At 35.8% G+C, this 15,793-nt stretch overlaps 1 protein-coding gene across 1 annotated transcript; it reads left to right on the top strand.

The window, feature by feature from the left end:
* LOC109842462 (probable methionine--tRNA ligase) lies at positions 4,603-15,316 on the top strand. Its single transcript, XM_020411337.1, has 16 exons — positions 4,603-4,961; positions 5,861-6,014; positions 6,187-6,342; positions 6,454-6,684; positions 6,808-6,951; positions 7,521-7,611; positions 8,929-9,035; positions 9,133-9,247; positions 11,163-11,281; positions 11,363-11,428; positions 11,500-11,628; positions 11,738-11,881; positions 11,978-12,095; positions 13,290-13,519; positions 13,623-13,724; positions 14,881-15,316. The coding sequence occupies exons 1-16, from the start codon at positions 4,603-4,605 to the stop codon at positions 15,109-15,111; spliced, it is 2,496 nt and encodes an 831-aa protein (XP_020266926.1). The 3' UTR covers positions 15,112-15,316.

Here is a 15,793-nt window from a genome sequence, read left to right on the forward strand (position 1 = left end):
CATTCAATTATTTCATAGTAAAACTTGAAACCTATCAAACCAAGACATATATGTATATATATAACTATATATATACACAAAACCAAAATGTGTATGTGTGTATATGATTGAGCTTAAGGTACTAACACACATAATATAAACCTAAACTAAATATACCCAAGCTTATGATCTTCAACGAAGCTCTATCTTGGTACACTTGCGGATGAAGCTTGAATTTGAATCTTTAACTTGAATTGCAAGGCTTCAACCACTATTCCATCAACCTCCATTTGATATGATCATTATGGCGTAATCCATCCAACCTCCAACTCGTTGTTTGCCTAGAATAAATACGAAAACACAAATACTAGACAAACAACATTAGAAGTAAATTGTTTGTTAAACATCATCAAAACAATAAGGCCAACAATACTTTGGTGACTGAAAACACCATAACATATGTACATAGTAAATATAAACTATATATATATATATACTAGTATAGAGCACGTGTGTTGCACGTGTATTAATTTCATGTTTAATTGATCTATCATATCTAGAGTATTTTTTTATAAGATCAGACTGTATAAAGTTTGGTATTTAAATGTTTTATGTCTACGAATTGTAGTTTAGGTACAAATATTTTTACGAATTTATATTTGGAAAATAATGAATGTGACCATTTAGAATGATAATTAAATTAGTTATTAATATTAGTCTCCATACTACAAAGTACCACCAATTACCAGTATCAAAGGTTATATGTTTTTTAGTACATATAGTTGCATTAGTAGTAAATTATAGAACCTAAAAGACAGGACATTTATATCATTGTTGTCTAAGCCTTGTTTTCATGGGCAAAAAAGTTATTTAAGAAATAATATCAACAAAGGCAATAATAATCACGCTAACCTGAATCACTGCTTTAAGCATATTTTGGACAAACACCCTTATAGATCTCCTATGCGGCTCCACTTATTTTGGTTACTCTACAACGTGAACAACTTATTCACCATGCAGTAAGAAATAAGCATGCTATACGATCAGGAATAATACACATGCTACATGCTTAGTAAAATATCTAGCAGAGTTCATTAAAAATTTAAGCATGCTATATTTGTAAAAATTCCCTAGAGTGATTGAAGAAAAGAAAAATGAAATTTAAAAGGAGATAGAAGGATGTGAACAAAGTAGGTGAAATTAAGGAAAAAGAAAAATAAACCTAATGAAATGGACCGTGATTCCTTCGAGAAGTTGAAGGGCTCCAATCTAGGATCTTCGACTTTTGAGATATCTTAAAATGCTAAAATGATAAGAAAAGGAAATTTTTTTAAAAGACTAAACTTTTTTTAATCACAAGAACTAAAATTGACTCCCTTAATTTAAAAATTTTGTACCTTAATCAATTATTCATCAACACCTTAGAACATATGTACAAAACTAACCCTTTTTTTTATGAACCGAGTTCATCTGCTCAATATTGTTGTAAGGAACAAAGAACAATAAATAGGGTTGGTTAGGTGGTGAATATGATTTTAACAAATAGTGAGATTAGATATAAAAAGAGATCGAGACCCTCTTATTTCCATGTGTTTTGTAACCGACTCGATCATGTTATGTGATTATTGTTCCCAAGCAACTCTGTAACTAAAAATTTATGAATTAAGAGCCAATTCATCGTTTGGATCAATGGGTAATTAATGTTCAGTTATGGGCAAGGAGTTAGTGGGATGATGAAAATTGTATGGAAAATTTAGAATAGATAATGAAGAGCTAATGTGCATTGATTAATTAGTGAGTAGTAATAAGATTAATGGATTGGACTAAATTGGAAATTTATAAGCATTTAATTGAGAGGTTATAAATACAGAGCTATAACATTCTCTCGTCTTCATTTTTGTTAATTTTACAGGCTAGCCAAGCTTGCATGCCCATTAACATCCTTTCCTTTTCTTAATATTATATTAAAATGTTATGTTATTAATACTATAATTAATATATTATGCTATTCTAAATTTTAGAATTATATTTTGCTACTATGATATATTATAAAAAAATTAAGATAGTACAATATCACACTATTACTAATATTATAGTAAAATGGTGATAATAAATTTTCATGTCACCATAGTTGATACTGTATTTTTTTTTCTACAATAGATAAATCATAAATAATATGATTAGATTAGATTTATAGTGGTTTAGTAAGAAGATGAATGGTTGTAACGTTTGGCGACTGAAAACACCAGTTCAATGAGTCATGAAGACTATCAGGGCTAGAGGTATGATGCGTCTGCCAAACATTGAATTCGACACTGACGTGCTGTTAGTGGGAGAGGCTCGAGGCTGAAGTCATCCTATAGCTTCGTCGAGAAGTAATGCCTTTCGAGTCGACCTCGCGAGACGTTGAGTAACTGGTCGAGTGGGCTCGTTACGAGTCGTCTTTGACAAGAGAATCGACAAGTGAGACGTTGAGTAACTGGTCGAGTGGGCTCGTTACGAGTCGTCTTTGACAAGAGAATCGACAAGTACGACCTTTCGTGTTGATATAAGGAGATGTCGACTCGACGGGTCGGCTACTTCAAGATCCTTGGTTGCTTTGATCGTCAATCTAGCTTGAGCAGTGCATATAGGGGGACACCTATCCGTAGCTGGCAAAGGACCGTACTTTAGCAACTGAAAACACCATAACATATGTACATAAGCAGGTTTATATATATTTTGAGATAGCTATGTTATGTGAAGTGCGAGGCTTGACGTGTGCACGGAACTTGTCTTGTGCATAGGTCGCTGCTGTCGCAAAACCCATATTTATAAAATTGTTGTTTGTACTTTGGGCCGTGACAACTTATCTATTAGAAACTACAAAACTTTATTTTTGACACTTCAGTACTAAAAAATTTAAGGCATCAAGAGTTTGAAAATGCATAAATCTTGAGGTGAAAACGTGTAAATTTTTGGGCATCAATATATCAAGAAAAAAATTGTGGGGTATAATGGTCCAAAAAAATGTGAACGTTAGGAAATCAAAGTAAGAAAAGTTGTGAACATTGAGAAACAATCCTTGAAAAAAAAAACCATTTTTCAAAATAAAAAAATACAATTAACTAATAGAAACAATCCTTGCAATAAAGTAATGTATTGAGACTAGATGTTACATCTATCGTGACAACATTCTTGGGCATGCAATCTATAAACCAAATAACCCCTTGCGTAAATAACAAAAATGTTTGTTGTGGCGTAGACTTTGTTGCTCCTTTATTTGCGAACCGCTCATTTAGCAAAATAAATCGCATATCATACTTATTTCCTTGTAATAAAAAAGGCTAAATAACCCCTTCCCCCCACCCCACACACACAAAGTGTAGAGGTTATGAAAAAACCCCTTAACTTTTAAAATACAATATAATAACCCCCCACCCCCAACCCAAACACACACACAAATATGTAAAGGCTATGAAAAAAACCCTTTAGTTTTTTGCAGTTTTATCAAATCCCACCCCCCTCCCCAGCCCAAACAATGAAAAAAACCCTTTAGTTTTTTGCAGTTTTATCAAATCCCACCCCCCTCCCCAGCCCAAACACGCACACAATCTTGGAGGTGAGGTTTTCTAATAAGTTGAAGGAGTATTTTTTGATAAAATCTAAAAGTTAGGGGGGTATATGATAAAAACTAAAAGTTAGAGGGGTGTTCTGATGATCTGAGTACTTAGGGGTTTTTGTGATATTTTGAAAATTAAGGGATTTTTCTCGTAATCATCCACAGTTACGGGCGGTTTTCTGATGTTTACCCCAATAATAACTTCTAGGGTCTGGTTGGTTGGTTTCCTAAAAATCAAGAAAAGAAAAAGGGTACATGGAAATCAATAAAATATTATTTTCATCCCTAAAACTCACCACAACATCCAATAATATATTATTTTCATCCCACAACTTATATCATATCATCTCCTCAAAATAAACCAAACACAAGAAATTAGTTACATCATCCAACTCATCTCATCTCCATCACATCTCATCTTTAAAAATCACTCACATCATCCAATAATACGATGACAACTCATCTCATCTCATTAACATTTCATTTACACCAATTTCCTCCAAAAAAGTTAGGAAATCGATTTTCTTAAGTGTGGGTCACATCATCCAATAATATAATGACAACTCATCTCATCTCATCTATTTTCTTATTTTTATGAATGAACCAAACACAAAAAAAGAACCTATTACCGGAAATATGTTTCTTATGATTTATTTCCTTAATTTTTTTTAGCCAACCAACAACCTCAAAACAAATTTTATTAAAAAATCACCACATTATCCAATAATAATGTGACAACTCATCTCTCATTCAATCTCAAAACAATTTTTCTTAGAAATAGATTTCCTATTTTTAATTTCCCTCTTTTTTTTTTAAGTCAAACAAACAGCCCCTTAATTAACTCTCCGAAGCTTGCCAGGCAAGAAAAGCATTATTTTATGGATTCCGTTTGGAGCTCTCACTAGCCCTCGGAACCTACGACGGGTTCTGATCTCCACCGGTGGGTCGGATCAAGACGGTCTCCCTTTCCTTTGCGTAATTACTAATTAGGCTTTCGTGTCGGATCCGCCAACGCATTTTTTATGAATCCATCCAGGATCCGACCCGCAAACACCCTCGCCCTTTCTCCCACTTGCCTCTCGAATCCGCCTCCAAATTCCTCTCGCACTGTCGCCTCTCTCTTCCTCCCCCCACTCCAAATTCGCTCTCAAATTTTCATAAAACCCCTCGCGCTTCACTTCCATCTACGATCGAGCCCAAAATGGGAGAAACCAATCCCCCGAAGCTCCCCATCAGGTGTTTTGAGCGCCGATGTGTTCGCGAGGTACTGCCGGCTGAGGGGATACAACGCGATCTATATTTGCGGAACTGATGAGTACGGGACGGCGACGGAGACTAAGGCCATGGAGGAGAAATGCTCTCCCAAGGAGATTTGCGATAAGTTCGGATTTAAAATTTTTTTTTTTTGTTATTTTTTGGAGCTGATTGTCGTTATATGTTGATGGTAAATACCTAATAATTGAGAAATTAAGTACATAAATTCTCTGATAATTATGTCTAGTAATTTTAGAAGTACTATGAAGTTGTGAGTACAATTAGCAGCAGGAGTAATATGTACAAATTCTATATCCCAAATCTTTATGGACCTTCAAGTTATTCACAGGACTGGCAAAGATTGCAAGAGACTATTATTATTATAATTATCGAATCTTGCTCGACAACTCGAGGCTGTTAACGTTGTAATTATTGAATCTTGCTCTATAACTTAGAGACTTGGCAGAGGCGTCATCAAAGTCCCGTCTTTGGTTGTTGAGCGTGAGGCGCATGTTTGTGGAAGGAACTGGGAAAATGAACTGCAATGGTCTAATTATGGACTTCGTTTAACCTACTACATGAAAAAGAACTGACATGACATGGTTATCAGTTTGTGATTTGAAGCCTGTTCTCGTTGCTCCTTGATTAAATATGTGTCTCATAAGATGGCTAAGGTGCAAATTTTCTATGTAAATATTTAAATTCTGGTGCAGTCAATTAATCAAAGAAGATCTTACCATCTAGTCGGCCCGATGCATGGTTTAACTTATAATTGACATTAGTAAGAGACTTGGAGGGTTTAGTGGATGCGCACTGCTGCTTGTCCACCCTGTATTATTCAGTGCTAGAATAGGGAGTGTGACAAAGGTTACAATAAATCCTCTTTTTATAATCACTAGCGTGATTTATCTTTATGGACCAAGTTTATAATGCTTTATGTTTTGCGCTTTTTATAGTTTTACTGTTGATTCTGCTTACCAAAAAGGATACCAAGTGGAAGTATTAAGAAATATCCTTTCCATGCAGATACCATGCAATTCATAAGGAAGTCTATAACTGGTTTGGAATAAGTTTTGATGAGTTTGGTCGCACATCAACTCCACAACAGACCGAAGTTTGCCAAGCGATATTTCACAAATTGTGGGAGAATAAATGGCTTACTGAAAAAACTATGGAGCAGGTAAGAAGTCATCTCTAAGATAATTTGCAGATAATTTTCTTGGGGGATCCATGTTTTGTGACTCATTTTAATATTTCTTGTATTTCTTTTAGTACCTAATAATACACATGCAGCTGTATTCTTTGCCTGTTATTGTTGATCTTTTTTATCTTTATCTAACATTCTATGACAGCTTTATTGTGATACATGCAAACGCTTTTTGGCTGATCGATTAGTGGAGGGAACATGCCCAACTTTGGGCTGCGATTATGATTCTGCACGTGGTGACCAGTGTGAAAAATGTGGGAAATTGTTAAATCCTACTGAACTTAAGGATCCTAAGTGCAAGGTGACATCCACTCTTCAAGATCTTATATTTGTCCTATTAATTAGATTATGCATTGCAGTACAACCTACTTCAGAATGTATCAAATTTATATTCAAAAACATTTTTGTATAGGTTTGCCGGAACACTCCACGCCTGCAAGAAACAAACCACTTGTTTTTGGAACTCCCTGCCCTCAGTGGTAAACTTGAAGAGTACATCAATACTATGTCAGTGGCTGGAGGATGGAGCCAAAATGCTATTCAGACGACACATGCATGGTTGAAGGAAGGATTAAAGTCTCGTTGTATTACAAGGGATCTTAAATGGGGTGTTCCTGTTCCCCATGACAAGTACAAAGATAAGGTCAATATAGACATTTTAATAAACATTTCAATATATTATGCAATATCACTATTTGAATTCATATGTCGACTTGCTGAGGGACTTGATATTTTAGTAATGCTGTCCATTGATGTTGTCATGCAGGTGTTTTATGTTTGGTTTGATGCTCCAATTGGATATGTTTCGATCACAGCTTGTTACACACCTGAATGGGAAAAATGGTGGAAAAATCCTGAAAATGTGGAGCTATATCAGTTCATGGGCAAAGATAATGTGCCATTTCACACGGTAAATGATTTACATAGTAAGTCTGGTGTTTGTGGGCAGACTTCACATTTCAGCTCACTTCAAAATTTAGATGAGATGCCTTCAGTAGTAGTTTAGTAAAGTAAACTTTTATCTTGTGGCAGCTTTCACTTGTCCTTAGAAACAGTCATTTTTGGTATCTTTTCCTCTGTTAGATTACTGTCCAATCAGTCACTTAAGCAGTGCAGTTTTAGTTTACTGTCCCAGCTCCTACTTCTCTTCCTACCATCTACTGATTTTGATTATATCAGGACCTTGTATGAAGTTAGCATGTAATCGTAGTTAGTGTTCATCCTGTCTGTTCTGTTCTATTTTTAGTGCTGTTGGTTGTCTTCTGAAATTAGCAATGTTTCACCGGCACAAAATGCACATAATGAGACATTCTTGCTTGCAGCTAGACTTACTCGTCCTTTATACAAATTATATTGTTTATGCTTACAGCTATGAGGACCATACATATATGTCCTTCCATTTTATTGATAAATTTTTCATTAATTTTGCAATCACGAGTTCCTTTCTTCAAAACTTGTTATTTCTTATGTTTTATTCAGGTTATGTTTCCTTCAACGCTTCTTGGAACTGATGAAAGCTGGACGTTAATGAAGACGATAAGTGTCACAGAGTATTTAAACTATGAAGCAGGTATTATACTGTTTTAAACTCTGTATAATTAGTTGCCTAGTTTTGCAAGTCTATTCTCAACTATGATACTTAGTACTTGCTAGAATCTAATATACTGAACAGAGTTCTTGTTGGTTGGGAATTTGCTGAAAAATGATGGTATCACTATGAATCTATGATATTTAGAAGTTAGTAACTGCTAGTCTTGCCCCAGTATCATGTTGCTACAAGATATCCAATTAAACCAAACAGACAAGGACTGTGTTCTCTTAATTCTTTACCAAACTGGTTCTAATAATCCGCATACAAACCAAACAGACAAGGACTGTATTCTCTTAATTCTTTACCAAACTGGTTCTAATAATCCGCATACATGGGTGAAAAGGGACTTGCTAAGGTTGTTGTTACCTTCTATCTTCATATCTTTCCATGGTACAAGGAAAGATGCTTGTGTCCGCCTTTGGCAGTTGGGTGTAACTTCTTCAGTTTCTACAGAATTTTCTAGGTGGAATTGGTCATCCTATGCTGTCCTCCTCTTGATCACATAATGCGTAGGTCAGCCTTCATAAAGGTCAACAGAAACTATCAGGGCACACTATTACCGGCTCATGAAATGACATTGTTCTTTCTTGTTATATATTGCATAGCAATGAAAGGCATCTCGTTTGTCAGTCTACTTTCAATATGAGCCTAGAAGATCATGAATTCCATTAAACAGCTATCACGTGAGAAAAAGCTTTATTCAGACACCTTATGAACATATCGTACAATCAACCTTTTCGGTTTTGCGACTGCTGAAGGATAGCCTTAATCATGAACTGCAGTTAGAGTTTCCTATGTGGAAGTTGTACAAGTTCTGTAATGTTTTGGAAGTCTGCTTGCATGTGCTAGATTTTCTCCCTTTTGAGGATGTCATATCCTTCTTTCATTTAGCTTTTTTACAATTTTACTTGCAGCCTTATATTCTATGGATAAAACCTATAACTTCTGATTGTGAACTGCACAAAGTATTTCTTTGGTGTTACTCTGAAGACTATCTTGAAGCTCCAACTTGACCATCTGTGTTATTATGTCTAATTTAGCACCTAGTTACCATAACTTTACATTATTTATATTATTTAAGACTATCACATTACTCACCAAGTTGTGGAGTTAAGAGTAATATTGAGCCAGAAAAAACTTGGGTACTGTTTTGTTGCTTGTGTCCTTTTCTTGCAAGTTGAAAGTAGTGCTCTAGTTCCTGATACTTCAAACTCATTGCATATTGAGTAACAAGATCAGTAAAATTATAGCTACACTTGTTGGTTTTATCTGCACCCATGTTTTCATGTTATGTAGGGAAGTTTTCCAAAAGTAAGGGTATTGGAGTTTTTGGTAACGATGCAAAGGATACAAAGATTCCTGCAGAAGTTTGGCGATACTACTTACTAAGTAACAGGCCTGAAGTAAGTTTGACAAAGGAAGTTTGCTTGCTTAGAAGTTTGTACTATTTTGTTATTATTTTTTTATTTTCCTCAACTTTTGTTGTTTTGTGTGGTTTAGGTATCAGACACATTGTTTACGTGGACAGATTTGCAGGCTAAACTGAACAGCGAGTTGCTGAATAATTTGGGGAATTTTATTAATCGTGTTCTGAGCTTCATTGCTAAACCTGCTGGTGAGTAAAATGGAATTCACGAATTAGTTGTGTTTTAGTTTCAAACATCTATCATATTTCTTAAATTAAGTCCCTCTAACCATTATACCGAAATTCTGAAGTTATGGTGAGGATCGAGGATTATAGTTTTATATTAATTCTGACAGATTGTCACGCACCGGGCCTGCGAGCCCGTTAGCGCGTGCAAGCCATGAGACCTACCAAGTGCAACACGTTGTTTGACTCAAACCGCAGTCAAAATCGACTTGTCGATGTTACACTTGAGTCTTAGGCTTACATATTTAAGCCACTACAATTTTCACTCATTTCCCAATGTGGGATTATTCACACTTGGGGCATCACAATCATCCCACCTTATAAAGGCGATGTCTTCGTCGCGACATCCCAGTATCGCCTGGCGATGTGGACTCTAAAAGTGGTTCCTACGGGCTCTAGAGGTGGCTCCTATCGCGTTCATGTCGTGTAGCACTTTACTCCACATAGGACTTAACTTTACACTTCTGGCTGGCAACTGTTCTGATACCATTTGTCACGTCCCAGGCCCGTGGGCCCATTGGCGCGTGCAAGCCGTGGGACCTACCGAGTGTAACATGTGTTTGGCTCAAACCATTGTCAAAATCTACTGGCCGATGTTACACTTGAGTCTTACACTTACCTATTTAAACCACTAATTTTTTCACTCATTTCCCGATGTGGGATTATTCACACTTGGGGCATCACATAGCCCCCCGTAGGTTGAGTGTTCTTTTTTTATGGGCTGAAACCTGGACTCACACAAGAGTGTCAATTTTCAGAAATTCCGCTTTAAATTCGGGGTTGGTGGGATTTGAACTTGGGTTGCTCTGATACCATCTTAAATTAAGTTTCTCAAAACGTTGCACCAAAACTCTAAAATTATGGTGAAGACTGAAGACCGGGATTATAGTTTTATATTAATACTGACAATATTAATTATAACTTATTGGTGGTGTTTTTTCTCTTAACATATTATACTTTTGTAAGATGCCCAAGTCTGTCCTCCTGCTGCTAGTTCACCAACAGAACTTTCCATTTTTTACATTTCAGCTAAAACTGCTGACTCTTGTGCACTCCGGCAAATCATTTGATTTGTGCCTGCAGTTGTGCATAGCAGATCTCTATCTCATGATATAGAACTACAAATAATGCTAATAGTAATTTGCATGGAACATGATAACAAAACTTTGATGAAATTATGAAAATTTTCCCATATTAACTATTAATTATTTAATTTGCAATCGAGCCAAAGTTTTACTAGAACTATTGTTTTTCTAAGTATCCAGAGTATTGGGGCATTTCTGTCTGAAATGATCTGTTTGATACTGAATTGTGGTTTCAACTGGAAATGATATGTATAATATATGACCGTGTAAAATGTTTGAAATCCTATATGAATTACACTGTACCGGAAACCCACTAATAACTAAAAAGAGTCCATTGTCTTTATTTTCAATCTTCATCTTTTGAAGCTTTACAATTAGTGTGCCTTTGCTAAATCATTCATATGAAATTGGTTTCAAATGGTTAAAAAATTCTTTAAGAGTAAAGTTTTACTGGATTTCTACTGATAACTGAATAGAGTTTATGATCTCTATTTTCATTATTCATTTTTTGAAGCTCTATAATTGGAATGGCGTATGAATTTAACTGATAGTCATCAGACTTATAAATTATGATGATGATAGTCATAGTTCTATAAGAGGGCTAATAATTACTTAAAAAGACTTAACAGCTAGATAAGAAGTCTTATAATGATGATACTCATAAGGCTTAGCGGATAGTCTCATATTTGTTTTGCATGTATCATGTTTAGCATGTCATGCCTGATCAAATGGATATGTATTTCTGCAGCTTCAAGCTGTATGTTTCTTACTGGCTATTCGTTTCCCATCTGCAGGATCAGGCTATGGTTCCATCATTCCTGACGTTCAGAATGCAGAATCGCATCAGTTAACCAAAAATTTAGGTGAGACAGTTGGGAAATTGGTAGATCAATATCTTGATGCCATGGAGAAGGTAATTCATTGTCTCCAGGCCTGACTTGTGTTTCCGTGCATAAACAAGTTTCGTTTGTTGATCAATTTGTTCATGTGACAGGTTAAGCTAAAACAGGGTTTAAAGACTGCTATGAGCATATCAAGCGAAGGGAATGCATATTTGCAAGTAAGGCTTTCAAAGCCTCCCGTTCTCTTTTAATTAATCTTTTTCGCTGACATGCTTCTTTACTTTTTTAGGAGAGCCAATTCTGGAAGCTTTACAAGGAAGATCCTTCTTCATGCTCCATCGTTATAAAGACTTCAGCTGGACTTGTTTTCCTTCTTGCAAATTTATTAGAACCTTTCATGCCCTCCTTTGCTGTAGAAGTTAGTCATATGACCACCTTTTCTTCATTTACTCTGTTTGGGAGACATCACTACATTGCCATTTAAACCAATTTCATATTTGAGTTTTTTCTTTATTATGGCATTGAAGGTTCTAAGGCAGCTTAGTTTGTCTGCTGATGCACATATCTCATTATGTGATGAGAAAGGAGACACGGAGAAGGCAAAAAGACCTTGGGACTTTCTTCCATCTGGTCATAAAATAGGGAAACCTGAACCGGTGTTCAAAGAAATGGTTGGTACATCTCATTGTTCTGATGTTGCTTCTTTCTTGTTTGGGTGTTGCATCATGTTTTTGTCTACACAATCAGTGACTAAATTTTATGTGCAGAAAGATGAAGATGTAGAATTTTTTAGGCAGAAATTTGCTGGTAGTCAGTCTGATAGAATCGAGAAAGCAGAAGCTGAGGCGAAGATTGCTGAGAAACTGAAGTCCACAAAGATTTCAGGTACATGTTTGTATTTTTCATGATTAAAGATACTAACTTGCAACACTGTTGATTATTATTTGAGGTGAATAATCATATTAACTGTAACTATTTTGACTGTGAATTGTTAATATCAGTTTTTTAGCATTACGTTGATTAACAATCAGAATATTTGGGGAAGTTTGGTCATTTGAGTAATGGTGAGTGTGTGGCGTGTTGTTTTGTTGTTTTTTTTTTTTTTTTTTTGGGGGGGGGCGGGCGTGAGGGATAGTTGAAGTACACCTGCATGCATATGCAATTAATAATAATGAGGCAAATATGTTTTATTGGGAGTGGAGCTGGTACAAATGCAGACAAAAAGTGAACTGTATCAATGGAGAACAAATTGTTGGAGTGCATGCAGAGAGTTTGCCAAATAGTGAAAACATGGTTTTTTATGAACAGTTATTTGTATTTGTATCCAGGGTGAGGAGCAGAAGTAGGTGAGTTTTTACATGCGTTTTAGCTGAGTAAGAATGCCATAAGGATTCTTACATATTGTAGTACGGAAGCTTCATGCACACATGTTGATGAATTATTTTTTCTTCATTTCATCAGATTTTTTAACCTATGGGTTGTCACTGTCTAAAAGTGTGTTCAATCATGTTGCTGAGACTGAGTATTTGGATGTCTTCAACCTTAATCTCTCTTGTCTATTACCTCTCTCAGGAGATAGAAACATAATACAAGACAGCTCAGACTTCAGTGGCTGGAGTCATGTGCTTACTGATTGAACGAGTATGTCTATATTACCTCTGAAAAATAAGCCTTAGCATAGTTTAGCAAATTAACCGAAAGTAACATATACAACTTCCAGATTCTGAGTTAAACAACACTCGTATCCATAAGTTGGTGTTTCTTGGTTTACCATATTTTCTGTTCTCCTCAAATATTATAATCTGCAGATTTTAGAGCCTACCAATCCGGTTTGATATGTCACGCGCGCGAACACAGATGTGGCCTTAAGGCGGCAGTATGTGAATGCACATATGTACATGTGTGTGTGTGTGTGTGTGTGTGTGTGTGACTCGAATGCTAATCCGTGACCTTAAGGAAGTATGTGAACACACATATGTACACGAGCACTGGCACAAGATCTTTTCCTGCTTTTTGGGTACAGATATTAACAGTTACATGCATATACTAACAGTTTTTCTTTCTTTTTATCTGGTGCAGAAGGGAATGCAAAGAAACAAAAGGTGAAGTCCATAGGTGCTGCAAAACCAAAGCCCTCAGAAGCAGAAATTTCTGTTTCTAGGCTTGACATTCGTGTAGGTCTCATCAAGAAAGTTCAGAAGCATCCAGATGCTGACTCCCTATACGTGGAAGAGATTGATATAGGTGAGGAGTTGCCTAGGACCGTTGTGAGTGGTCTCGTCAAATTCATTCCTCTTGAAGAAATGCAGGTGAGTCCCTCTAACGTTATCATTTTTATGATATGATATGTTTAGGCATTACCTTGTGTTTCTCTTTCTTTACTGAAATTTTATTGCAATGACAATTGTGCAGGATCGAAAGGTATGTGTTCTTTGTAATCTTAAGCCAGCCACCATGAGGGGTATTAAATCGCAGGCAATGGTATTAGCTGCCTCCAATGATGATCACACCAAAGTAAGTCGTAATAGTTATTTCTTTGTAAGTTTTATTATTCCTCACTCCTTATGATAACTTGGTATGGGCAAAGATTTTGCATCACTACCAGTCTTTATTTTTTTATTTACTGCTTCTAGCCATTTGTCTTCTTTCGTCTATCTCTTGTCCTATATGCTTCTTACCTATAATCTACCAGTAAGTCATGCATAGTTAACTGATCCGTTGTGCATATTTAAACCATCTCAAACATTGTCCTTCATCTTACCCTCCGTAGGAACCACCTTAAACTTCTTCAGAAGCTCATTTATTATCCAATTGTTTGCAGCTCTGCCATTTCACTGTACTCATGTACTCATTTTTAGCTACACCTTTTTTCCGGAATGGTGTTTCGTAATTTCTAAAACAGAACTAATTGAAGAGTAAAATTCACGAAGCTGAAGTAAAAAATTTGCGAAATAGGTTTTTTTACTTGTTTCTTAATTTTGAAACATTCTGATCCATTAAGCATGGCTAATCATATTGTCTTATAAGGGGAGAGGAGGGGAGTTCCTACCTAAGTCCATTATGACTGATTGAAACAGGTGAAGGATAAACTTATGCTGATTCTTTATTTAGGCCTGTTGTTAATCATGCTGATTCTTTATTTAGGCCTGTTGTTAATCATGAACATATGTCTCCAATTTTTACTTCATCGTGCATTTTGTTGATCACATTTACTACTAGTTTCTTTTCGAAAGGTACCACTCAAATCTCCTTATCATAATTTTTTTAACAAGCAGAACTTATTCTTCCCTATAGTATATTTCTATTAATTAACTTAGTAGGTAAATGGTTTCCTTGATTGTCCTCCAAATTAGAAATTGTATTCTGTTGCCAGTCTTTGTGCAATAAACCTTGGTAAAGTTGCAAAAAGAAAATGTATCTGATTGTGCCTCCACTTTCTTTTCCTTTCTGTTTCATTTGTTAGTTACATTGGTGCACTTATAGGACATCATGGGATGAGTACCAAGTCCCTTTTTGTTGATTTTTGAAATGAGTTGACCAATTTTAAGAGGAAAACTAGTTACTAACATCAGGTTCCATTCAACTCTATTTGAGGTTTATGTTTAGTTGCTATCATAATCAGGGGGCTGGCATCAAGTTTTATTTTTATTTTTTGATCCGGAAATTTCAGGTTGAGTTGGTTGACCCGCCAGCTTCAGCCAAGATCGGGGAATCTGTAACTTTTCCTGGGTATTCTGGAGAACCAGACAACATGTTGAATGCCAAGAGCAAAGTCTGGGAAAAGTTGCAGATAGATTTACACACAGATGCAGAGTTGACAGCTTGCTATAAAGACGTTCCATTCACAACATCTGCTGGTATTTGCAAGGTCACATCCATTGTTAACGGGGCAATTAGGTAAAATGTTGGTTGCATATTGCTCCATGAAACTATTCGAAAGGTTTTGCCTCAAATATGTCGTCGTTATAATTCCTAACTAAGTTTCTAACTGTGTAGATTGATAAAATATGATTTTCCCTCTTCAGTAAAAGGTAGTTGTATCAGGTTTGTTCTAGCAATTGGTTGCGTATTGCTTCATGAAACCATTCGAAAGGTTTTGTCTCAAATTTGTCATTGTTATAATTTACAACTAATATTAGGTTTCTAACCGTGTGGCTTGATAGCGTATGATTTCCCTCTTCGGTAAAGGTTAATCGTATCATATTTGTTCTTGCAATTTTAATGGCGAGCTGCGAACTGTTTAATTTATGGGTTTGTTTCCGTATCTTGCTGCTATTCCATGTTTCTGCAACCTTGAGAGTGAATGGAAAATTGCGTTCCCCCCCTTCTTCTGCATAACCCCTCTATTTGTTGGCCTCGTCTGTTCATACATAAGCAGCACGTTGTTTTAGCAAATATTTAAAGATGATATTAACAATATAATAAGTTCGATATTACTTCGTCAACAAGATGGATATTGTTATCTCATCATTAACATCCTATAGTTCAAACGCATTTGGATATAGAAAATTAAAAAAGAAATTATATTTACTAATTTAACCGGAAAGATGATTGTCAATAAGGTAAAGTAGAATAAAGGAATC

The sequence above is a fragment of the Asparagus officinalis genome, chromosome 5 (genome assembly GCF_001876935.1).
Source record: "Asparagus officinalis chromosome 5, Aspof.V1, whole genome shotgun sequence".
Lineage (NCBI taxonomy): Eukaryota > Viridiplantae > Streptophyta > Magnoliopsida > Asparagales > Asparagaceae > Asparagus > Asparagus officinalis.

Excerpts from the sequence above, each read along its gene's own strand:
- LOC109842462 (XM_020411337.1), top strand. The coding sequence starts at position 4,603 with ATGAATCCATCCAGGATCCGACCCGCAAACACCCTCGCCCTTTCTCCC. Across the intron at positions 11,882-11,977 it reads AACCGGTGTTCAAAGAAATG|AAAGATGAAGATGTAGAATT; the intron begins GTTGGTACATCT and ends TTTTATGTGCAG. Across the intron at positions 13,520-13,622 it reads TTCCTCTTGAAGAAATGCAG|GATCGAAAGGTATGTGTTCT; the intron begins GTGAGTCCCTCT and ends ACAATTGTGCAG.